Source organism: Mobula birostris, chromosome 15 (assembly GCF_030028105.1).
Source record: "Mobula birostris isolate sMobBir1 chromosome 15, sMobBir1.hap1, whole genome shotgun sequence".
In the NCBI taxonomy this organism is placed as follows: domain Eukaryota; kingdom Metazoa; phylum Chordata; class Chondrichthyes; order Myliobatiformes; family Myliobatidae; genus Mobula; species Mobula birostris.
The window spans coordinates 56,674,872-56,701,860 of NC_092384.1; the positions used below are offsets into that span (position 1 = coordinate 56,674,872).

Sequence of the window (26,989 nt, forward strand, 5' to 3'; positions counted from 1 at the left end):
TTGATGAAGGAACGATGATGTCTTTTAGTCAAATAGAACAGAAATTTAACATACCCAACAAGGATTGTTTTTGTTTCTTTCAGATAAGAGATTATATACAGAAAAAAACATCATTGTTAACTGATTTCTATAGTTCTGACATAGAAAAGAGAGTGTTTCGTTCTAAGGGTGAAGTCTCCATTAGTACTTCTTACAGCATCCTGAGGGAGTGTTCTTGTGGAGAGGCTGAGCAGCTGGGAAAGGTCTGGGAGGAAGAGCTGGGAGTAGAAATTACAGCTGAAACATGGGAAGACATCTGTGATAATGCAAAGAAGATTTCAGTTTGTAATAGAACTAAAGCATTGCAACTCAAAATTCTGTATAGAGCCCATCTGACTCCAGATCGTCTCTTGAAATTTAAAACGGAGGTTTCTCCAATGTGTTCTAAATGTAAAGTAAATACTGGAACGTTCACCCACTGTTTTTGGACTTGTCCCAAACTTCAGGCATACTGGAGTGATAATTTGGGTGAAATGGAGAAGATTCTGAAGATGGAGCTTGAACTGGACCCAATGTCTTTTCTCTTAAAGCTGATTTATACTTGTGCGTCAACTTGATGCCGTAACCTACGCAAGTGGCCTACGCGCGTTGTAAGCATTTATACTTGTGTGTTGGTGTGTCTGCATCGCACTGCAATTCGGGCACATTGCACATGCGCACACACCGGCCCGTGCAAGGCTTCATGGTCAGGGTAGTATTTCTTGGGGTAAATAGGTTTAAAGCGAGCGTCTTTTTTCGTAAAAGCGAAATGTGTCCTCCATAATTTCGGAGGTCTGTAAAGCTTTATGGAAAGCATTGCAGCCAGAGTTCCTTCCCTTCCCTTCAGTCGGCCAATGGGAAGCTACTGCAGCATAGGAGGAAATGTGATGCTACCAAGCAGACCAATCACAGTTGTTCGGTCTGCGTAACTGCGACGCGTAGTTACATTTTGGGAGAGGTGCGCGTCAGGCTACGGCATAGGGATCCACGTAGGCTCTGCGTAGGGTTCACGGCAATGCTGTATGTACAGCATTGAGTTGACACAGAAGTATAAATCAGTCTTTTGGCTTACCCAGCAGTCGTATTATTAATGCACATCAGAAAAAAGTTTTTAACATCCTGACTTTTTGTGCGAGGAAGAACATTTTACTTTGTTGGATATCCAATAAGGCCCCTGGACTTTTTGGTTGGTGTAAATTAATCAAAAAATACATTCCTTTGGACTTCTTGACATGTATGGTACTCTCAAAAAGGAATAGTTTTCATAAAATATGGCAACCTTTTCTGTGTTATATAGATGTAAACCTGTCTGCTACACTTTTCAGTAGATGATATCTGTAAATGCTCTTGTATGAGGTTGTTACACCAAAATATATCTTTAATTACTGAAAAGTGATATTAAATACATTACAGTTGTGTAGAGTTTGTATTATTTATTTTGAGCACCCATCATATTTGCATTGAAGCCATAATTAAATTGTTAATAGTTTTGAAAGCCTTTGCTGCACTGGCTGCAAGTTGCTCATACTATTATTGCATACTGTTAAAACCATTATTGCAGTCTTGCCAAAAATCAAATGGTATTTCCCCGTTAAATCACTGTATGGTTACACCTCTGAGAGTAGTTTGAATAATTACTCTGTTCATCCTTTTAAATGGGTAATGCACATAAAATAAATACCTTAAAAATATCCCTAACAGTTTTTCACTCCTTATATCATCCCATATAAATGTCTTAGCTTTCAAATATACTCTTAAACAGGTTGACAGAAATATGCACTAGATTTGCTGCTTACATTTGCCATCCATGTTACTGCTCTGCAAGCGGTTCTTCTCCAGAGCCAGAGGGTTGTCTTTTCTACTCCTGACTGTCCCAGAGCTGAGCAGTAGAGATGGCTTCAAATGCCTACTTTTTAATGGGTTGATGTTAAAAGTTTTAATTCATTTACAAGTGTTCCAGTTGTTTTAACTTTATAAGCCATTTCAAGTCACAAATAATTGAAGAAAAAGTCAAATTTGTTATTTTTCCCTTTCCTCTGTATGTCTCCACTGAATGAATAGATTTGCTACTTGTGCAGCATGTCTAAACTGCACAAGATCTGAGAACAGTTTTCTCAGTGTAAATACTTGGGAAATCTGACGATATTGCTCTGTTACTGGAAACTTGCCAGCAAGTTTGGCCCAATAAGTTTGGGACTCCTGTGTTCACAAGGGAGTGGTGAAGCTTTGCAGTGGGAAATACTAATAATTCAAATTTCTGTCTTGTGTTGCTGGAAGGTTTATGTGGGATGTCTGGCGTTGAATCAAATGCACACTTCAATCCCCACTCAGGGCATGAACTTAAATTAGGTTGGCAATTTCATGAAAATAGTTGTTAGTGTTTTGAATTAAAAATACTTTTCTCTCTCTCCTTGTAGAAGGGTTCCTTTTTGTACTGGGTGGCCAGGGTTTGGATAAAGTGACTTTAAGTTCAGGAGAGAGATATGATTCTGATACCAACTGCTGGAGTCCCATTCCCCAAATGAATGAGGTGAGTGTCTGCATTCAGAATGTTATTCAACAATGTCCTGATCCCAGTGTGCTGAGCCCATTGCTGTACACTCTGCTCACACATGACTGCACAGCAAACTCTCAAGTAATCACATTCTCAAGTTCGCCAATGACACGACAATGGTAGGGCTCAGCACCAGTGACAGGAGATGGCCTATAGGGAGGAGGTTGAAGAGCTCAAGGTCTGGTCCCAGGCAAATAACCTCTTCCTTAATGTAAGCAAGCCAAAGGAGATGGTTATCAACTACAGACCTCGCACCACTCACACGCTCCTTTACATTGGTGATACAACAATAGAAACTGCAAACAGTTTCAAATTCCTGGGAGTGCACATCTTATTTAACCTCTCATGGTAATAGAACACATCCAAACAATCAAGAAAGCTCGTCAATGGCTCTACCCTCTGAGGAGTCTGAAGAGAGATGGACTGTGTAAATCCATGCCCATGTCATTCTACAGATGCATAGCAGAGAGAATCCTAACAAACTGCTTCACTGCTTGGTACGGAAACTGCACTGTGGCTGATAGGGAAGTTCTACAACATGTAGTCAAAACTGCCCATCACTTCATTGGAACCAGCCTACCTGCCATCAAGGACATAAAATGAGTTCCTGGAAAGGGCCAGTTACATGCTCATGGACTGTTCGTTCCACTCCCATCAGGGATGAGGCTGCACAGCGTCCATTCCAGGACCACCAAGCAGGAAGGCTGATCAGCTCCTCCACACCACCACCCGCACCCCCCCCCACCAACCCCACAACCATCTCTACTTTATTATCTCATAGCATCACTTTATAGACAAACAATCAATCTATGTATTTATATTTATAGTGTTTCCTTAATTATTATTGTATTTTTAATCTTATGCGTTTTTTTGAGCTGCATCAGATTGGGAGTAACAATTATTTTGTTATCCTTTATACTTCTGTACAGGATATGGCATCAAACAATCTTGAATCCATGATTACTGAATGAAATTTGATGCTTTTTATGACTTTTTAAAATCTTTAAGATCATTCATTTTGAGTCATACTAGTTTTCCAAAATGGCTTATAAGAGGGACTTATGGTTAACTTTGTCAAACATGGTGTTAGTCGTCTTTAGATTTCTTAACATTAACTGTTTTTATGCAGTAGGTTTCACTCTTCCATGTATTACAAAAACACTACTAATTAAAGTAACTAATTTTTTTTGTGACTGGGACCGAGTGCATTAGCCTTAACCTTTTTAAATTCTGTGCAACAAACCTGGTAATCGTCGAGCATGGCAAAAGGAATGAATGGAAGCATCAGCAACAGATGAATTTAGATTGGCAGAAACAGGCAAATTGTAAAGTTGGAATATGATTTGTCCTTTTTGTTCCCATTTCCAAAACAAAGCAGATCGAGATATCATATTCAAATTGATTATTTCATATTAAACATAAGTTTGTTTTCAGGCAAGGCACAACTTTGGAATTGTGGCAATAGATGGAGTTCTTTATGTACTGGGAGGTGAAGATGGTGAAAAGGAGCTGTTATCTATGGAGGCTTATGACATTCACACTAGAACTTGGACAAAGCAACCTAATATGACTATGGTGCGAAAGGTGAGAGGCTTTTGATTTATTTTTATGTTGAAAACATTATTATTTCTTCTGTTACTAAATGGTGAATTGTGCAGTTGCTGCCCAGTTGATCCCTTTTAATTTATGTATTTTACTTTTAAAATGCCCAACTCTGCCTCATTCATTAAATTAACAAACGTATGTTAATTATCATCTACGAATGTGACACAGTTGGTAGAGTTGACTGCCTCACAACTACAGCCACTAGGGTCCATCTGTGACTTCCAGTGCTTTCTCTGTGGAGTTTGCATGTTCTCTCTGTGCGTTTGCTCCAGCTGCTAGAGTTTCTTTCCGCATGTTAGAGATGTGGGGTTAATAGGTTTGTTTTTATTATTCATTGAACACAATTGAAACGGTTGTAGAGATGTGGGCTTTGCAGGCTGAGCCAGCATTCATTTGCTCATCCCTAACTGCCGTTGTGAAGGTGGTGGAGAGCTGCTGCAGTCTATGGGGGATAGGTATGTACACAATGCAGTTGGAGATGGAGTTCCAGGATTTTGACCTAGTGATGGTCAAGGAACATCAATACACTCAATGGCCACTTTATTAGGTATACCTTACATCTGCTTGTTAATAAAATATCTAATCAACCAACCATGTGGCAGCAACTCAGTGCATAAAAGCGTGGTCAAGATCTTCAGTTATTGTTCAGACCAAACAGCAGGATGTTGAAGGAATGTGATCTAAATGAACTTGACCATGGAATGATTGTTGGTCCCAGATGGGGTGGTTTTGAATAGCTCAGAAATTGCCTATCTCCTGGGATTTTCATGCAAAGCAATCTCTAGAATTTGCAGACGATGGTGCGAGAAACAGAATGCACTCAGTGAGCGGTGGTTCTTTGGGCAAAAATGCCTTGTGAAAGTGAGAGGAAAATGGTCAGACTGGTGCAAGCCAACAGGGATGTGACAGTAGCTCAAATAACCACACTTTACAACAGTGGCTTGTAGAAGAGCATCTCTCAACACAAAATACATTGAACCTTGAAGTGGATGGGCAAGAGAAGTAGAAGACCATGAACATTGATTAGAGTACTGTGCAGATGCAACGGGAGTGTTCTTGTGCAGGTCCAACAAAGATTTTTGACAGGAAACCCAGGCTCTGTAAAAGAGAGGTACCGCCTCGCGGCATGGTTGTCATCAGAGTAGTATGAGGCAGAATAGGAAGGCTTTGGCTCAAACAGGGCTTTGGCAAGTACAGGTGGAGTCTAAGTAAATTCTTTTTTTTTATTTCTTATTCTGCTCCAGAGAGGATGGGGGGTATGTCTGTAGAGCCAGTTTTCTGTTCTGGGTGTCAGATGTGGGATTTCCAGGAGACTTCCAGCCTCCCTGACGGCCACATCTGCACCAGGTGCATGGAGATGCAGCTCCTTAGAGACTGTGTTAGTGAGCTGCAGTTCAATGATCTTTGGCTTGTTAGGGAAAGTGAAGCAGTAATAGACAGGAGCTACAGGGAGGTAGTCACCCCAAGGCTACAGGAGACAAATAAATGGGTGCCTGTCAAGAGAGGGAAGGGGAAATGTCAGATAGTGGAGAGCACCCCAGTGGCTGCCCCCCTCAACAATAAGTACTCCATTTTGAGTACTGTTGGAGGGGATGACCTACCTGGGGGAAGCAACATCAGCGTTACCTCTGGCACTGAACCAGGTACTGTAGCTCAGAAGGGTAACATAGAAACATAGAAAATAGGTGCAGGAGTAGGCCATTCAGCCCTTTGAGCCTGCACCGCTGTTCAGTCTGATCATGGCTGATCATCCAACTCAGAACCCTGTACCTGCCTTCTCTCCATACCCCCTGATCCCTATAGCCACAAGGTCCATATCTAACTCCCTCTTAAATATGACCAATGAACTGGCCTCAACTGTTTCCTGTGGCAGAGAATTCCACAGATTCACCACTCTCTGTGTGAAGACTTTTTCCTCATCTCGGTCCTAAAAGGCTTCCCCTATATACTTAAACTGTGACCCCTCGTTCTGGACTTCCCCAACATCGGGAACGATTTTCCTGCATCTAGCCCGTTTCAATAAGATCCCCCCCTCAATCTTCTAAATTCCAGCGTGTATGAGCCTAGTCGAACTGAAGTGTAGGGAACTGAAGTGGTTGGCAGTACTTATAGGGGACTGTATAGTCAGGGGACAGATAGGCGATTCTGTGGATGTAAAAAGGAAACTCAGATGATAGTTTGCCACCCAGGTGCTAGGGTCCGAGATGTTTCTGGACACGTCCGCAATATTCTGAAAAGGTGAGCAGCCAAAAGTCATGGTACATATTGTAATAAACATAGGAAGAGAAAGGGAGGAGGTCCCGAAAAAAATATAGGGAGTTAGGAAGGAAGCTGAGAAGCAGGACCTCAAGGGTAGTAATCTCAGGATTGCTGCCTGTGCCACACAACAGTCAGGATAGGAATAGAATGAGGTAGCAGATAAATGTGTTGCTGAAGAATTGGAGCAGAGGCCAGGGATTTCTGGATAATTAAGAGCACTTCTGGGACAGATGGGACCTGTACAAAAGGGATGTGTTGCACTTGAATTCGAGGGGATCGGTATTCTTCCGAGCAGATTTGCTGGACCCATTGGGAGTGGTTTGAACTAATATGGCAGTGGGATGGGAACCAGGATGATAGAGCTGAGGATGAGCTGCTGGTTTAGAAGTTGATGACGAGTGTAACATGAATGTAAGGAAGGACAAGCCAATGATTGGGTATGAATGCAGACAGAGCATTGAGTTAAATTGTACCATTGAGGCAAGATTGAAAAGGGCAAAGAATTTAAATATGTGCAGGATTCAAATAAGGTGGATGATTGGTCAGTATGACATTATGGGCACCACTGAGTCATGGCTGAAAGAAGGCCATAGTTGGGAGTTTAACATCAAAGTATATACTTTGTACCAAAAGGACAGGTAGGAAGGCATAGGTGGTGGTGTGGCTATGTCGGTAAGAGATGGAATTACTTCTTTAGAAAGAGATGACTTAGGGTCAGAGAATGTTGAATCTTTGTGGGTGGAGTTAAGAAATTGCAAGGGTAATAAAACCATTATGGGAATCATATCTAGGTCTCCAAATAGATTAGATTAGATTCAACTTTTTTGTCATTGTGCCACGTGCAGATACAAAGCCAATGAAATGCATTTAGCATTTGACCAGAAATGCAAAGAATAGTGTTATTTACAAAATAACTGCGAATAAAAAAAGTGCTACAGCACACAAATATAAAAGTACTGAGACAGTACAATGAGGATGCAATACTGCTTAGCGCTGTGATGAGAGGTTCAGCAGTGTCATAGCCTCAGGGAAGAAGCTCTTCCTGTGCCTGCTGGTGCGGGAGCTGAGGCTCCTGTAGCGCCTACCGGATGGGAGGAGAGTAAAAAGTCCATGGTTAGGGTGAGATGCACCCCTGATAATGCTTTTCACCCTGCCCAGGCAGCGTTTATGGTAGATGTTCTCAATGGTGGGCAATTGGGTGCCGATAATCCTCTGGGCAGTTTTCACCACACGCTGGAGTGCTTTATGGGACAATTGCCACACCACACTGAGATGCAGTTGGTGAGTATGCTCTCAATGGTACAGGGGTAAAAGTCCGTCAGTATCCTGGGACAGAGGTGAACATTTTTCATGCTCCACAGGAAATAAAGGCGCTATTGCGCCTTTCTGATCAGGATGGAGGAGCTCAGGGACCAGGTGAGATCCTTGGAAATGTGGATACCAAGGAATTTGAAGCTTGATACATGCTCCACTCCAGTTCCATTGATGTAGATGGGGACGTGAGTGTGACTCCTGGCATGCCTGAAGACTACAATGATCTCCTTGGTCTTCGGGGTGTTAAAGGCCAGGTTGTTGTCAGCACACCACGCAGCCAGGTGCTGGACCTTGTCCCTGTAGGCCGTCTTATCATTCCCTCTGATCAGACTAACCACCGTGGTGTCGTCTGCGAATTTGATTATGGAGTTAGAACCATGTACAGGAACGCAGTCATAGGTGAAAAGGGAGTACTGAAGAGGGCTCAGCACACAGCCTTGAGGCACGCCGGTGTTCAGGGTGAGAATGGAGGAGGAGGGGTTGTCTAACTTAACTGATTGGGGTCTGTTAGTCAGAAAGTCCAAGGTCCAGTTGCAGAGGGAGATGCTGATACCAAGCTGGCGAAGTTTGGCGATCAGCTTGGAGGGGATCACAGTATTGAATGCCGAACTAAAGTCAATGAACAGCATCCTGACGTAAGAGTTGGGGCTGTCCAGGTGGGTCAGGGCAGAGTGAAGTGCCATGGAGGTGGCATCCTCTGTAGACCTGTTGGTGCGATAGGCAAATTGATGGGGGTCCAGGGTAGAGGGCAGACAGGATTTCAGATGTGATAGAACCAGTCTCTCAAAGCACTTTGCAGTGATGGGGGTGAGTGCAACTGGATGGAAGTCATTCAGGCCCGTGGCAGTGGAATGCTTCGGCACTGGCATGATGGTGGCGATCTTGAAGCTTGTGAGGACAACTGCCTGGGCCAGGGACAGATTAAAAATGTCTATGAAGACCCCAGCTAACTGCTCTGCACAGACTTTGAGCTCACGGCCAGGTATTCCATCCGGACCAGCTGCCTAGAGGCTGAAATGTGGGATTCAGATTGTAAAGGGAGTTGGAAAAAGCATGTAATAAGGGTAATGACACAATCGTAATGGGGAATTTCAATATGCAGGCAGATTGGGAAAGTCACGTTGGTGTAGGAGAGGGAATTTGTTGAGTGCCTATGAGGTGGCTTTTTAGAGCAGCTTGTGCTTGAGCCTAGTGGGGAAAGACAATCTTAGATTGGGTGTTGTGTAATAACCCAGAATTTATTAGGGAGCTTAATATAAAGGAACCCTTAGGAGGCAGTGATCATAATATGATTGAATTCATACTGCAATTTGAGAGGGAGGAGCATAAGTCACATGTATCTGCATTGCAGTGGAGTAAAGGGAATTACAAAGACATGAAAAAAGAGCTTGTCAGGGCCATTTTGTTGAAGTGGAAGGATACATCAGCTCCCACTTTGTCACAATGGTTCTCTCAAGTGATGCTATGTCTTAGTTTGGAGAAAATTTGAAGTCGAACCTTTGAACCTTTATTTGATTTTAAGAAAAAGATTTGCTCGTTATTATCATTTGAGCTAATTGATATAATTTTCCACGATCTAATTGTAAATTTTTTAGTATATTTTCTTTCCTTGCTGGCGGTTTGATGTTTATTTTTAGAAGCTTTTTGTATGACGCATGACTCCGGGGTTGTACACCTAATGGGTTCTTTTTTTTTCTCACTTTTCTGCTTAGTAGGTTTTTTTTGTTATCACAAATTTTTTTTCAATCTTTAAGATAATGTCTTTTTTGAGACATTGTAAATGTTGTTACTTCAATGTACTCATGTTATTTTTTTTGTACAATATAACAATAAAAAGATTTGAAAAGAAAGAAAAAAGAGTTTGTCCAGGTGGATTGGAGGAGGATACTGACAGAGGTGATGGCAGAACAGAGATGGCTGAAGTTTCTGAGAATAGTTCACAAGGTGCAGGATAGATATGTCCCACAAAGGAAGAAGTTCTCAAATGACAGGGGTGGGCAACTATGGTTGACATAGGAAGTTAAGAACTGCATAAAAGCCAAGGAAAGGGCATATAAGATAGCAAATGTGAGTGGGAAGTTGGATGATTGGGAAGCTTTTAAAATGCAACAAAAGGCAACTAAAAAAGCTATAAGAAGGGAAAAGGTAAAATATGAAGGTAGACTAGCCAATAATATAAAGCAGGATACAAAAAGAATTTTCAGTTATATAAAGAGTAAAGGGGAGGTGAGAGTTGATATTGGACCACTGGAAAATGATGCTGGTGAGGTAGTAATGGGGGACAAAGAAATGGCAGATGAACTTAATGAGTACTTTGCATCTGCCTTCACTGTGGAAGACACTAGCAGTGTGCCAGAAGTCTGTGAGTGTCAGGGAGCAGGAATGAGCACCATTGCTATTACAAAAGAAAAAGTGCTAGGCAACCTGAAAGGTCTTAAGGTGGATAAGTCACCTGGACCAGATGGACTACATCCCAGAGTCCTGAGGGAGGTTGCCGAAGGGAGAATGGATGCATTGGTCATGATCTTTCAAGAATCATCTGATTCTGGCATGGTCCCGGAGGACTGGAAGATTGCAAATGTCATTCCACTCTTTAAGAAGGGAGGAAGGCAAAAGGAAGAAAATTATAGGCCAGTTAGTTTAATCTCAGTGGTTGGGAAAGTGTTAGCGTCTATTATTAAAGATGAGGTTTCAAGGTACTTGGAGACTAATGATAGGATAACTCAAAGTCAGCATGGTTTCTGTAAAGGGAAATCTTGTCTGACAAATCTGTTAGAATTCTTTGAGGAAGTAACAAGCAGGGTGGACAAAAGAAAGGCAGTGGATGTCATTTACATGGATTTTCAGAAGGCGTTTCATAAGGTGCCACATATGAGGCTGCTTAACACGGTAAAATCCTATAGCGTTACAGGAAATACACTGGCATGGAAAATGGAATGGCTGACAGGCTGGAGGCAGCAAGTGAGAATAAAAGGGGCCTTTTCCAGTTGGCTTCCAGTGACTAGTGGTGGTCCTCAGGAGTCAGTATTGGGACCACTGCTTTTCACATTGTTTCTCAGTGATTTAGGTAGTGGCATTGATGGTTTTGTGGCAAAGTTTGCAGATGATACAAAGATAGGTGGAGGTGTAGGTAGTGCTGAGGAAGCAATGCGATTGCACCAGGACTTGAACAAATTGGAGGAATGGACAAAAAAGGAAGTGGCAGATGGAATACAGTGTTTGGAAGTGTATGATAATGCATTTTGGTAAAAGGAGCAATAGTGCGGACTATTATCTAAACGGGGGAGAAGGTTCAAACATCAGAGGTGCAGAGAGACCTGGCAGACTCGTGCAGGATTCCCAGATGGTTAATTTACGAGTCGAGTCTGTGGTAAAGAAGGCAAATGCAATGTTGGCATTTATTTCAAGAGGAATAAAATATAAAACCAAGGAGGTATTACTGAGTCTTAAGACAGTAGACAGGCCACATTTGGAGTATTGGCAAGTTTTGGGCCCCGTACCTCAGAAAGGATGTGTTGTCATTGGAGAGAGTCTAGAGGAGGTTTATGAGGATGATACCAGGAATGAAGGGTTTAACATATGAGGAGCATTTGGCAGCTTTGGGTCTGTACTCACTGGAATTTAGAAGAATGCGGGACGATCTCATTGAAACCTACTGAATGTTGAAAGGACTAGGTGGGGTGGATATGGAGAGGATGTTTCCTATGGTGGAGGTATCCAGAACTAGACAGCACAGCTTCAAAATTGAGGTGAGGGGGATTTTTTTTAGCCAGAGAGTAGTAAATCTGTAGAATGCTCTGCTACAAACTGTGGGGGAGGGCAAGTTGGTAAGACGGAAGTTGGTCATTTCCTGATCAGTCAGAGCATCAAAGGATATGGCGAGAAGGCAGGTGTATGCGGTTGAGTGGGATCCGGGATCAGCCATGATGGAATGGCATAGCAGACTTGATATGCTGAATGGCCTAATTCTGTTTCTATGTCTTATGGTCTTATACGCTCAGTGGCCACTTAATTACAGGAGGTACCTAATAAAGTGGCCACTGGGTGGATATTTCCAGGTCAGGATGGTGTGTGGCTGGAGGACAACTTTCAGCTGATGGTTTCCTCTGCTTTTGCTGTCCTTGCACTTGCAGCTGGTGAAGCTGGATGGTTTGGAAGGAGCTGGTCTAAGGATTCTTGGTGAGTGGCTGCAATGCAGCGCATCCAGTAGAAGATACACAATGCTGCTACTGTGTGTCGGAGGCAGGGTGCCTATCAAGTTGACCGTTATATAGTTCCTTGACTGTTTTTGGAACTGCACTCATGTAGGCAATTAGAGAATATTCCATCACACTCCTGACTTGAGCCTTGTAGATGGTGGACAGGCTTTCTGAAATAATGAGTTAATTCACCACAGGATTCCTAAACCCTAATCTGCTCTTGTGGCCCCAGAATATATATATATATCTATATATACACCACACCAGTTTCTCATCAATGGTAATCCCCAGAATATGATGGTGAAGGATTCAATCACGGCAATACCATTGACTATCAGGGGCTGATGACTCAATTTTTCTCTTGTTAGATCTTGATATGGTACCTGTGTAGCATGAGTGTTACTTGCTTCCTATCAGCTCAGGCCTGGGCCTGGGCCTTGACCAAGTCTTGCCACATTTGGCTGCGGACTGCTTCATTATCTGAAGAGTCACAAACGGTACTAAACTTTGTGCAATCATCAACAAACATTCCTACCTCTGAATTTATGATTGAAGAAAGTTCATAGGTGAAGCAGTTAAAGATGGTTGGCTCTAGGAAAAATGCGAGACCATTCATCCTCTTTGTCAGCGGTTCATAACCAAGGTCACTCAAGCTGCCATCACTGAGCTGCTCTGCTTCTATATTGCATTTCCAAGAGGACAATCTGTAAGTCATCACTATCTTATTCACAGAAATCTTTTAAAAAATCTTGCCCTCTATGTTCATGAAAGTAAGATCCATTCCCCACTCTTTACTAGGAGGATAAAGGATATTTTCAAGTCTTCTTGAATGTAATATACTCTTGGACTCATGGGAATTTCTGGTTGTGATTTATCAAAATTAAGAATCTGGGAGTGCATTGAGAATATTGATTGTCTTGAGCGAATGTGGAACCCTAGTTTATAAAGAATAAATTGGTTGAATGAGTGCACAATTTCTCATATTATATATCCATTCATCCCATCAAACACTTCTTCCCCAATTGTGGCAGTCTACATTTCTGACCAACAGTTCTTCAGTTACTTCGGAACCCATAAATGGGGTGAAGAAGTAATTCTTCCTTGTCCCTATGACCAGTGGACTGATTGGAAGAGGAAAAATAGAGGAAAGTTGTCATTACATTTCACTTACACTGATGTCAGTTTGAAAGCCACTAGTTTCATTCCTGATGTGGTACTTTTTTCCATTGATTCATTGTTCAAAGTTCAAAGTAAATTTATTATCAAAGTACATATTTGTCATGATATACAACTCTGAGATTCATTTTTTATGGGCATACTCAGTAAATCCATAATGGAATAATAACCACAATAGGATCAATGAAAGAGTGCTTCAACTTCATCCAGTGTGCATAAGACACAAGCTAAGCAAATACAAAAATAAATTGTTATTATAATAATAAATTATAATGTATATGGAGAACATGAGATGAAGAGTCCTTGAAAGTGAGTCCATAGGTTAGGGGAGCATTTCAATAAAGCAAAGCTGAGGGAAGTTATCCTCTTTAGTTCAAGAGCCAGATGGCTGAAGGGTAATAACTATTCATGAACATGGTGGTGTGTATCCTGAGGCTCCTGTACCTCCTTCCTGATAGCAGTAGTGAGAAGAGGAGCATGTCCTGGATGTGTTCAATGGTGAGGAAGGCTTAACCTGTAATGCTTTGTCCATATTCACTGCTTTTTGTAGGATTTTCTTTTCAAAGGTATTGGTGTTTCCATACCAGACTGTGATGCAGCCAGTCAATATTCTCTTCCTCCTCCCCCCCCCCCCCACACATCTATAGAAGTTTGTCAGTTTTAGATCTCAAACCAAATTTCTACTAACTCTAAGAAAGTAGAGGCACTACCGTGCTTTCTTCCTAATTGCACTTGGATGCAGAGCCCAAGAAATTTAAAGCGGCTGACCTTTTGCACCTCTGATCCTCTGAGGAGTACTGGCTCATTGACCTCCAGTTTCCTCCTCTTGAAGTCAATAGTCAGCTCCTTGGTCTTGCTGACATTGTGTAAGAGTTTGTTGTTATGGCACCACTCAGCCAGGTTTTCAATCTCCCTCCTATATGCTGATTTACCACCACCTTTGATTCGGCCAATGACAGTGGTGTTGTCAGCAATCTTGAATATGGTTCAGGTTCTCGTATGGTTAAATTATCAAGATGGTGCAATGTCCATGAAACAACACTTTTGCAAAAATAATTCTGCATGATTTGACAATGCGGCTAGAAAAATAATAAAAGTGAAGTGTGGATTTCTGGCTCTGATTCAGATATAAAATGTAATTAACATTGTCCATATTGTAGAAATACAGACATTCAGTTTTAATATTTTAGTATTCTAGAGATGTTTGTGAAATTCTCTGGGAAAAAATGGCTAATGTTGTTTGTAAATTGTGATGAATGCTGGAAGGGTTGAATTTTCCAATATTGTTTCTACAGATTGGCTGCTATGCAGCTATGAAGAAAAAGATTTATGCAATGGGTGGTGGCTCATATGGAAAATTATTTGAGTCTGTTGAGTGTTATGATCCCAAGACTCAACAATGGACGGCTATCTGCCCATTGAAAGAAAAGAGGTTGGTGTATTATTACATGCCTATTTTTCTAAGTCGCTTACTGTGCACGGATTTGTTTTTTTTGGAGAGGAATGAAGGATCAATGTTTTGGGCCGAGACCCTTCATCAAGAATGATTTTGATTTATTTGTTTTCATGGGAGAAGGCAACAATACTGATTGCAACAAATTGTCTGAGTGAACTTCGAAGGAAATTTAGTCTCCTGAATATGACACTGAAGAACTTAGTGGCATTAGTAAATGAAAAGTGGAGCAATGATATGATGCAGTTGTGGTTTTCTTTTGCAATTTTTAAAATGATTGGCATTTTAAACAAATGATTGTATTGTGGAAAGTTAAACAGCAGTTAGTTCCAACATCTGTACTGTGGCCTTTGGGTATACATTGGCTTTGTTTGTTGCAATGTTTTTTTGTAGGAGGCTGCACCTGGAATTGCAGGGAACCAAGTCTTCCTGAAAACTTCATTCTGACACAATAACCACAATTACCGCTCTGTTTTTAAAGATCTAAACGGCTCTGCATAACAGTTAAACATCCTGCTCTTTACTTTCATAACTTTTCAAATGATAAATACTTGTTTAACCAGTTGTTTACATATAGTTGCAGCAAACCAACTGGAAAGATTCACTAAAATTAATGTCATAAAATAACTGAGTTATATGACTGGAGAGAGTATTATTAACATTGGGAATTATAATGTTAAAGTGAGTGTCTCGCGGTAAATCCCTTTTAGAAAAGTTTCCATTATAATGAAATAAGCATCTTTTAAATTAGAAATTTTAAAAGGCTTTCTCTAAAGTACTAATACAACACAGATACAGTGCAGTTTTTATAAAATGCTTTAAAATACCTTTTAAATGTGGTATTTCGTCTGTAGCAATGACATAGCAGCATAAGAAATACAAACAGGAACAGGCCATTCATACCCTTGATCTTAGAAACATAGAAAACCTACAGCACAATACAGGCCCTTCGGCCCACGAAGCTGTGCCGAACATGTCCTTAGCTGAGAAATTACCTAGGGTTACCCATAGCCCTCTATTTTTCTGAGCTCCATATACCTGTCCAGGAGTCTCTTAAGAGACCCTATCGTATCCGCCTCCACCACCGTCACTGGCAGCCCATTCCATGCAATCACCACTCTCTGCGTAAAAACAACAACAACTTACCCCTGATATTGCCTCTGTACCTACTTCCAAGCTCCTTAAAACTGTTCCATCTCATGCTAGCCATTTCAGTCCTGGGAAAAAGCCTCTGACTATCCACACAATCAATGCCTCTCATCATCTTAAACACCTCTTTCAAGTCACCTCTCACCCTCTGTCACTCCAAGGAAAAAAGGCTGAGTTCAGTCAACCTATTATCATAAGGCATGCTCCCCAATCCAGGCAACATCTTTGTAAATCCCCTATGCACCCTTTCTGTGGTTTCCACATCCTTCCTATAGTGAGGCAAACAGAACTGAGCATAGTACTCCAAGTGGGGTCTGACCTGGGTCCTGTATAGCTGCAACATTACCTCTTTGCTCCTAAATTCAGTCCCACGATTGATGAAGACCAATGCATCGTATGTTTTCTTAACCACAAAGTCAACCTGCACAGCAGCTTTGAGTGTCCTATGGACTCAGACCCCAAGATCCCTCCTGATCCTCCACACTGCCAAGAGTCTTACCATTAATGCTATATTCTGCCATCATATTTGACATACCAAAATGAACCACTTCACACTTATCTGAGTTGGACTCCATCAGCCACTTCTCAGCCCTCCACACTATCCACAACATCTTCAACCTTTATGTCATCAGTAAATTTACTATCCCATCCCTTCACTCCTTCATCCAGGTCATTTATAAAGATCATGAAGAGTAGCGGTTCCAGAACAGATCCCTGAGGCACACCACTGGTGACCGACCTCCATGCAGAATATGACCCATCTACAACCATTCCTTGCCTTCTGTGGGCAAGCAATGTCCCCTTGGATCCCATACCTCCTTACTTTCTTGCTTCATTATTCACTTTCTTGCTTCATCATTCACTTTCTTGCTTCATCATTCAGTATGATCAGGCCTATTACCATGCTATATCTCTAAATGAAGTGTAAAAAATAGCTGATCAGTACACTTTTTTGACTTTATCTCTCAACTCCTCTGATAGATGGAAATTTTATGAATTTTGAATTCAATGAGCCACAGTATCAGAGTTGCACAGTGATAGGGAAGTTCAAAGGTTCATTGCCCTCTGAGTGAATAAATTTTTCATTTCAATCCTAAATAGCCTTCCCCTTATTATGAGTCTGTGGTACCTAGTTCTGGAATAATCAGCCAGATAACACTTCCTCTTTCAAACTACTTTATTGAGCCTTTTAGAATGCCTGTCATTCTTTTGGACTTTTGAGTAGACCAAGCTTCTGTCTTTGGATCTCTCTTCATAACATGGGTGTGTCATCCCAGGAGTCAGTCTAGTGCATGTTTAATTCTCTTAGGTAAGAAGATGAACATTGTACACAAAGATCCAGTTATGGCCTTGTGATTTATATAATTATAGTAATATATTTTTTATATTTGGATCTTCTTGCAGTGAAGAGTTATGCACTGTTTGCCTTCTAAAACTTCTTGCTGTTTCAGTATTCTAGCTTTCACTGACTTCTGTACAAGGACTCCCAAACCCTTTTGAACATCAGCATTTCACAATCTCTCTTCCTCATTGACAACCAAAACTGGTGCATACCTCGGCGATGTGTGCTTAGCCCACTGCTGTCTCTATACCCGTGACTGTGTAGCCATCTCTAAATTTGCTGATGATACAACCATTGTTGGCAGAATCTCACATGGAGACAAGAGGACATACAGAAATGAGATACACCTGCTAGTTGAGTGGTGTAGCGGCAACAACCTGCCACTCAATGTCAGTAAGACCAAAGAGCTGTTTGTGGACTTCAGAAAGGGTAGGATGAGGGAACGCAGACCAATCCTCATAGAGGGATCAGAAGTGGAGAGAGTGAACAACTTCAAGTTCCTGGGTGTCAAAATCTCTGAGGATCTAACCTGGTCCCAACATATTGATGCAGCTATAAAGAAGGCAAGGCAACAGCAAATTTATTAGGAATTTGAGGAAATCTGGTTTGTCACTTGGAACACTCAACAACTTCTGCAGATGTACTGTGGAGAGCATTCTGGCAGGCTGCATCACTGTCTGGCATGGGGGGTGGGGAGAGCTACTGCACAGGATTGAAAGAAGCTGCAGAAAGTTGTAAAATTAGCACAATCTTTGTAAACCTCAGAAAGGCAATGTATATCATAAGGAACCGCATGCCTTCTTCTCATTATTACTTTCAGGAAGGAGGTACAGAAGTCTGAAAGCACTCAGTGATTCAGGAACAGCTTCTTCCCCTCTGCCATCCGATTCCTAATTGGACATTGAACCTATGAACACTACCTCAGTTTTATTATTTCTGCTTTTTCACTATTTTTAATTTACTTATTTAATATACGTATATACTTACTGTATTTGATTTACTTTTTTATTTTTCTATATTATCATGCATTGCAATGCTGCTACAAAGTTAACAAATTGCACGGCAGGTGATTTTAAACCTGATTCTGATTCTAATTCTAATTCTAATTCTATTCTCACCATTTTTTTTTTGAAGCCACTCAGTATTTTTGATTTTTTTTCCCAGCAAGGTGGATGTCATCACTTTTTTCCAGATTGCATTTCACCTAACCATGTAATTGACTACTCAGTCAGTGGCATACAACCCACTGAAGCCTTCCGATCCTCATCAGTACTCACATTCTGCCCAAGTCTTGTGTCATCCGCAAAGTTGGAGAAGTTACATTTAGCACACTTAGTCAAATTGTTAATAATGATTTTAAATAGATGGGGCTAACAATTCCTTTGATAAGCCACTAGTCACATCCAGCAAACCTGAAAAGTTTATTCCTACTCAGTTTTATATCTGTTAACCGACTCTTAATTATCCTGGCATATTGCCTCCAATTTCATGTGTTCAACCCTTGGTGGCAGCCTACTGTGAGGAATTTCATCAAAGATACAATGATGTGGCAGTGAATATTCAGAGGCCTCACATCTGTTGATTCGACATACTTAGATTTTTTAGATTATGAAGACACGTAGTCCTCTTTTATTGTCACTTAGTAATGCATGCATTAAGAAATAATACAATATTTCCTCCGGTGTAATATCACAAAACACAGGACAGACCAAGACTGAAAAAACTGACAAAACCATATAATTACAACATTTAGTTACAACAGTGCAACAATACCATAACTTGATGAAGAAGTCCATGAGCACAGTAAAAGTTCAAAGTCTCTCAAATGTTCCACATCTCACGCAGACGGGAGAAGGAAGAAAAACTCCCCTTGCCACGCCTACCACAGTCCGACTCTGAGTCATCCGAAACCGTCGAGCTCTGATTAGCTCTGCGACACCGAGTACTGAGCGCCATCTCTGTCCAAGTGATTCGACCTCAACCTTGGTCACCAACAGCAGGCAAAGCCGGGGATTTTGAGGCCTACCCTCCGAAAGATTCCCGACCACGCAGTAACGACAGCAGCGAACGAGCGTTTCAGAAATTTCTCCAGATGTTCCTCTGTGCTTTCACGTCCATTCTCCATCAAATCAGAATTATCCACGGCCCCTATTTAACAGATACAATATCATTTTTCACCGGAGGGCTGCGCACACGCAGGCACACTGCTCTCTCTCCTCCTGCCGAACTTACACCATTCCTCAAATAATTCAAAAATTAATCAAACATTATTTATCATAAATTTATGTTACCTGTCAAATCATGATTTCCCTTAACATCAACTTGTTAAGTGGTTTGGGACAGAAGATCCTCAGTAGCAGTATTGGACTTCTTAGCTTCGGTTCTGCAACTGATGCTTTATTGGAATAACATGATTGTAAAGTCTGCATAAATTAGTAATGGACATTCAGCAATTTTTAATTGGTTAATTTTTGGTTTTTCTTCTGTTTTGCAGGTAAAACATTGATTGGCTAATTTTAGTGCAGTATTAAATATCCTACTCCGAATAAAAGCCATTGAGACCATCAGTTCTAAGACAGTACACATTTTGACCTCATCACTGAAATAGAACTGTAATCATTTTTCTGCATTTGCCAACCATCTGGCCATTTAAAATTGGTATTAAATAATTCAGATTGCTGTTCAGCTGAATAGTATGAATCCTAAATGTATATTAATTGATAAATATTCTGTTAGTAATGTTTTTAGATAAGCAACCAAGTATGAGGACAAGGGGAAACTAAAACCTAAAATCTGAACTGCTCTGTTTATAGTGGATCTTACAGCGATGGTGAATACCATTTGATGATAAAATTATTTTGGGTGCTTTCTATTTTCAGAAAAACTGCATCCATATCCGTTAGTAGAACTAGTTGTTTAAGATGTTATTTCCTATGTCGCCTAAGTGCATTGAAGTTATTTGTAATTTGACGTTTCTTCGTAGGTTTGGTGCAGTAGCGTGTGGTGTCGGCTTGGAGCTGTACGTTTTTGGTGGAGTCCGTAGTCGTGAAGGTGCCAGTGCAGAAAACAATGAGATGGTGACCTGTAAATCAGAATTTTATCATGATCATTTCAAAAGGTAATGTAAAGCAAAATCTTAGTCGGAGCTGCACTGACCTCAATAGACCCAGGATATTATTAGAAAATGTTTTCATCGATGACTTAGATTTTTAAGTTACATCTTTCTGGTATGTAAGTCAATAGTTGAGAGTCATGAGTTGTTGCTTTCAATGAAGGCTTTGTGTGGCAGGTTTTTTTTGTATCTGATAGAAGTGATGGTAAGTAGTGAAACTACTGATGCCTCTTGATATATAGTGACCAACGGCAGTGAATTTAAATTGCATCATAGCAGCTGGCAAGTTAGAAAATTTTCTGTAGTTTATTGTTGTTTTTAAGTGACACGGTATCACAGTAGTTTTACTACAGCAAACTACCTTGTTATGTTAATACAATTTCAAAAATGAGTTATTTGTGTTAGATGGTTTGTTGCTAAGTGAAGGTCCATTGAAAAGGATAATTGTTTCTTTTTCAAAAAGTAAAGCAAGCTCTATTTTAATACCTTGACATTTGAAAAATAATAAAGAATTAAAATGCATATATTTGACACCTGGACTGCTCAACATTCTTTGTGTCAAGCCAGCTTATTACGAAAAGCAATTCTTGATAGAAAAAGTATTTCTGCATAGCAGTATTGCAGTGATGGGAAAGTGGGATAATTTAACAGTTAATCCATTGTTAATTAAAGGAGGGATATTTATCTGGCCACGGAAAGACTTGCTGCTTCCTCTCAGATGATGACTAGCTACTTTTACGTGGCTAAACCAATGAACGGCTGGCCATTTTATCTGAAAGATAACTCTGCATTCCTTCAGTACTGGGTTTTGTTTAAATGTGTATGTTTTCCTAATTTAGTTAAAATATTATGATTAGTTGAATCAAGCTAACAGCTACAGGGTACGAATTTTTTACTACAGGGTTAAAAGAGAAAGTTATTTTTTAATACTTTCATGAGTCAATAATCTCATACATTTGCTCTCTGTGCAAAGGATGAATGAAATTTCAATTTGGGTATCTGTTTCTTTTATTTATCAAAGTTTTGTCCATTTAGTAATTGTATCTTAGGTCTATATTAATAAATACTGCATTAAAGTTAAAAATATGACGAATTTTAAAAACTAAGTATTGTTGGAAATCAAAATAGAATCTTGTCAAGCCTGCACCAGATGTGAAGAATAAATGGTGAATAGTTTGAGTTTATGGTCAGTCATTAGCATTGGGAATAGAGTTGCAGTAAGTTTAAGCAAGTGTAGTGTTAGAAAAGGTGGATAGGGACTATGTTTTCGAACCAAAGAATGAGCTGTATGTGTTTTCACAGGGCAGAGTGCACAAATGTGATAAAAGGATGATGGTACAAAATAAAATAAGAGAATAATGGGGTAAGAAATACAAAAGATGTAATTTAGAATTGCTATTTCATTACTAATGGTTGTCGTCCAAAACACATTAGGCAGCAGTTATATGTGAAATAATCATGCTCTGAGTTCAAACAATTACACAGAAACTGCTTAGTGGACTGTCTCTGAGTTTGAGCTTCAAGTTATCGTTTGTACTCTTCTTCCCTTCTGTTGTCTGCCTTCTACACTATTTAGAAGAAGCTGCTCATAATTTGGTTAGACATTTTACAGCCTTCCAAACTCAATCATTTCACACTTTAAATGCATTCTATTTTTCGACAGTAAGTGTTGGTGGTAATTTTCCCTCTTTCTATTAGCTTTCATCGAGATCTATCCTTTATTCTTTACTTGCCTGTTATCATTCCTTTTTGTAATGCTTGTTGTTCCTTTAGTGAGTTCATCTCTTATGTCTTCACTTGAGTAAAGTCTGCTATTCTAACCTGTGTTCTTTTTCTATGGCCCTGTATTTACTGAAAACTTGACATCTAATACCTCCCAGATCAATTGATTTGAAAATGACTGAAATATCAATATTGTTTCTCTCTTTCCAAATGCTGTGCAATTTGCATAGTACTTTCATTGAAAATTCATCTGTTTAAATAGAAAGAAATTTATTTCACCCATAACCAAAGGAGGTGTGTGTGTGTGTGTGTGTGTTTGTGTGTATGTGCGCGTGCGCACTACTGATTTGTATGCCCTCACTGTAGGTACTGAATTTTATTTTGTTACACCGTATTGGTTTTTGTGAAGGGAAATCTTGCCTGATAAATCTGCTAGAGCTCTTCAAGGAAGTAACAAGGAAGGTGGACAAAGGAAAGGTAGTGGATGTCATTTACTTGGATTTTCTGAAGGCTTTTGGTAAGGTGTCATTCATGAAGAAGAACGTGGAAACTGTCGAAAGGGTGCAGAGGAGATTTACAAGGATGTTGCCTGGATTGGGGAACCTACCTTATGAGAATAGGTTGAGTGAACTCGGCCTTTTCTCCTTGGAGCGACGGAGGATGAGAGGTGACCTGATAGAGGTGTACAAGATAATGAGAGGCATTGATCGTGTGGATAGTCAGAGGCTTTTCCCCAGGGCTGAAATGGCTAGCGTGAGAGGGCATAGTTTTAAGGTGCTTGGAAGTTGATACAGAGGAGATGTCAGGGGTAAGTTTTTTTTACACAGAGAGTGGTGAGTGTGTGGAATGGACTTCCGGCAGTGGCAGTGGAGGCGGAAATGATAGGGTCTTTTAAGAGAGGGCTGGATGGCTGCATGGAGCTTAGAAAGATAGAGGGCTATGCGGAAAGGAAATTCTAGGCAGTTTCTAGAGTAGGTTACATGGTCGGCACAACAATATGGTCCGAAGAGCCTGTAATGTGCTGCAGACTTCTATGTTCTGTGGACGTATGGGCTCTATCTAAGACAGATATGGGAACTTCCACGTGGATACTAAGAGCAATGAGTACCTTGTATCTGTATTCTAGAAAGAGATCTTCCAGGATAATAGTGAAAGGGAAAAAACTTTAATACAGATTCAGAATGAGATTTCAGATTCAGAATCAGATTTAATATCACCAGCATATGTCATTAAACTTGTTAACTTTTAGGGGAGAAATATAAGGAAATACATGATAAATGTAGAGGAAAAAATATATATATATATTTATATATTCACCCCCCCCCCCCGCCGGAAGTTTTCATGTTTTATTGTTCTACAACATTGAATCACAGTGGATTTAGTTTGACTTCTTTTGGCACTAATCAACAGAAAAAGATACTTTCATGTCAAAGTGAAAACAGATCTCTACAAAGTGATCTAAATTAATTACAAATATAAAACACAACATAATTGCATAAGTATTCACCCCCTTCAAGTCAGTATTTAGTAGATGTACCTTTGGCAGCAATTACAGCCTTGAGTCTGTGTGGAGAAGTCTCTATCAACTTAGCACATCTGGACACTGCATTTTTTCCCCATTTCTTTACAAATGCTCAAGCTTGGTCAGATTGCATGGGGATCATGAGTGCACAGACCTTTGAATTGAATTGGCTTTATTTTTTACATCCTTCACATACATGAGGAGTAAAAATCTTTATGTTACGCCTCCATCTAAATGTGCAATGTGCAATTGTAGTAAATTATAATAGAACAGTCAATGTAACATAGAAATACACTCAAATCAGCATGAGTTAATCAGTCTGATGGCCTGGTGGAAGAAGCCGTCCCGCAGCCTGTTGGTCCTGGCTTTTATGCTGCGGTACGTTTCCCGGATGGTAGCAGCTGGAACAGATTGTGGTTGGGGTTACTCAGGCCCCCAATGGTCCTTCGAGCCCTTTTCTCACACCTGTTGTTGTAAATACCCTGAATCATGGGAAATTCACAACTACAGATGCACTGGGCTGTCCACACCACTCTCTGCAGAATCCTACGATTAAGGGAGGTACAGTTTCCATACCAGGCAGTGATGCAGCCAGTCAGGATGCTCTCAATTGTGCCCCTGTAGAAAGGATTTGGGGACCCATACAAAACTTCCTCGCTGTCTGGGGTGAAAGAGGCACTGTTGTACCCTTTTCACCACATAGCTGGTGTGTACAGACCACATGAGGTCCTCGGTGATGTGAATGCCGAGGAACTTGAAGCTGTTTACCCTCTCAACCCCAGATCCATTGATGTCAATAGGGGTTAGCCCATCTCCATTCCTCCTGTAGTCCACAACCTGCTCCTTTATTTGTGCGCCATTGAAGGAGATGTTGGTTCTTAACACCACTGTGTCAGAGAGATGACTTCTTCCCTGTAGGCCACCTCGTTATTGTTTGAGATTAGGCCAATCGATGTCGTGTTGCTGGCAAATTTAATTAGCAGATTAGAGCTGTGGGTGGCGACACAGATGTCCAGCCATAAATTCTGAATTGGATTGAGGTCTGGTCTTTGACTTGGCCACTCCAGGACATTAACTTTGTTGTTTTTAAGCCATTTCTGTGTAGCTTTGGCTTTATGCTTGGGGGTTACTGTCTTGCCGGAAAACAAATTTTCTGCCAAGTCATGGTTCTCTTGCTGACAGCATCAAGCTTTTCTCCAGGGTTTCCCTGTATTTTGCTGCATTCATCTTTCTTCTACCTTCACAAGCCTTCCAGGGCCTGTTACAGTGAAACATCCCCAGGGCCTGTTGCAGTGAAACATCCCCACAGCATGATGCAGCTACGACCATGCTTCACAGTAGGGATGGTGTGTCCTCCCACAGGCAGTCAGACTGCCAAATAGCTGCTCCACCTGACTCTGCTTTGGACACTTTTAACTTGCACTGGACACTTATAACTGATTTTAACTGACATGTGGCTGTTGTGTTTTACTATTTATTGTTATGTTTATTATTTAGTGTTGCGTTTGTTATGTTATGATTGCACTGCCCCTGAGAAATGCTGTCTCATTCTGCCCTGCAGAGCTGATGTGTGGTTAGAATGACAATAAAGTTTTTTGAATCTTTGAATCTTCAAATCTTTTTGATGATGTGCTGTGTTTGGCTTACGCCAAATATAGCATTTAGTCTGATGGCCAAAAAGCTCAATTTTGATTTCATCAGACCATAGAACCTTCTTCCAGCTGACTTCAGAGTCTCCCACATGCCTCTGGCAAACTCTAGCTAAGATTTCATGTGAGTTTTTTTTTCCAACAATGACTTTCTCTTTGTCTCTCTACCATCAAGCTATATTTTATGACGCACCCAGGCAATATTCTTGTCTTTCTTGATGATTGACTTAACTGTACTCCAAGTATTGTTCAGTGACTTGGAAATTCTTGTTTCCATCTCCTGACTTGTGCTTTTCAATAACCTTTTCGCGGAATTGCTTGGAGTGTTCTTTTGTCTTCATGATGTCGTTTTTTCCAGGATACTGACTCACCAGCAGTTAGACCTTCCAGATATAGGTGTATTTGAATTGAAGTGACTTCATTACATACGTGCTTCATATACATGTAGAGTAAAAATCTTTACGTTACGTCTCCGTCTAAATGTGCTATATGCAATTTATAGTAATTTATAATAAATAGTATATACAACAGGATAGTCAATATAACATAGAAATACAGATGTGTCAGCATGAATTAATCAGTCTGATAGCCTGGTAGAAGAAGCAGTCCCGGAACCTGTTGGTCCTGGCTTTTTTATGCTGTGGTACCGTTTCCTGGATGGTAATATCTGAAACAGTTTGTGGTTGGGGTGACTCGGGTCCCCAACGATCCTTCAGGCCCCTTTTATATCCCTGTCTTTGTAAATGTCCTGAATACTGGGAAGTTCACATCTACAGATGCACTGGGCTGTCCATACCACTCTCTGCAGAGTCCTGCGATTGAGGGAAGTACAGTTTCCATGCCAGTCAGGATGCTCTCAATTGTGCCCCTATGGAAAGTTCTTCAGACTTAGGGGACCATACCAAACTTCTTCAACCGTTTGAGGTGAAAGAGGCACTGGTGTGCCTTTTTCACCACACAGAGGGTGTGTACAGACCACATGAGATTCTCGGTGATGCTTATTCCGAGGAACTTAAAGATTTTCACCTTTTCAACCCCAGATCCACAATCAGTTTTACTACAATCAATTGAAACACCTTGACTGCGCACTGGTCTCCAAAAACAGATCTCCATTTAACAAATTAGGTGACTTTTAAAACCGCCTGGCTGTACCAGTAATGATTTGGTGTTTCTTATCAAAGGGGGGGTGAATACGTATGCAATCAATTATTTTGTGTTTTATATTTGTAATTAATTTAGATCACTTTGTAGAGATCTATTTTCACTTTGACACAAGAGTCTATTTCTGTGCAGAAAACACAGAAGTTTAAAAAATGTAGTGAGGTAGTGTTCATGCGTTCAACGCCCATTCAAAAATCAGATGGCAGAGGGAATGAACCTTTTGCTGAATCACTGAGTGTGTGCCTTCAGGTTTCTGTACCTTCTTCCAGATGGTAACAGTGTGAAGAGGGCATGTCCTTGGTGGTGGGGATCCTTAATGATGTACGCTGACTTCCTAAGGCATTGCTCCTTGAAGATACCACAGAGGCCAGTACCCATGATGGAGCTGACTACTTTTATGAGTTTCTGCAACTTATTTTCACAAGACAAAGGAGCAGAGGTAGGTCATCTGGCCCACTGAGTATGCTCCGCCACTCCACCATGAGCTGTACTATTCTCCCATCTAGTTGCAATCTCCAGCTTTTTCCCCATATCCCTTGATTACCCTGACTGATTAGATACCTATCAATCTCCTTCTTAAGCACCCTCAATGATCGGGCCTCCACAGCTGTATGTGGCAATGAATTCCATAGATCCACGACCCTCTGGCTAAAAAAAAAGTTCTCCTCATCTCTGTTTTAAATGAGTACCCTCTAATTCTAAGACTGTGGCCTCTTGTCCTGGACTCACCCAACCAAGGGAAACAGCCTTTCCA

At 40.8% G+C, this 26,989-nt stretch overlaps 1 protein-coding gene across 1 annotated transcript in view; it reads left to right on the top strand.

The window, feature by feature from the left end:
- Positions 1-26,989, top strand: part of gan (gigaxonin) — a 130,024-nt gene that overhangs the window by 49,779 nt on the left and 53,256 nt on the right. The window contains exons 6-9 of the mRNA XM_072279850.1: positions 2,436-2,548; positions 4,007-4,156; positions 14,421-14,557; positions 20,053-20,187. Of these exons, the coding sequence (XP_072135951.1) occupies positions 2,436-2,548; positions 4,007-4,156; positions 14,421-14,557; positions 20,053-20,187 (535 nt within the window). The remainder of the gene's footprint in view (positions 1-2,435; positions 2,549-4,006; positions 4,157-14,420; positions 14,558-20,052; positions 20,188-26,989) is intronic.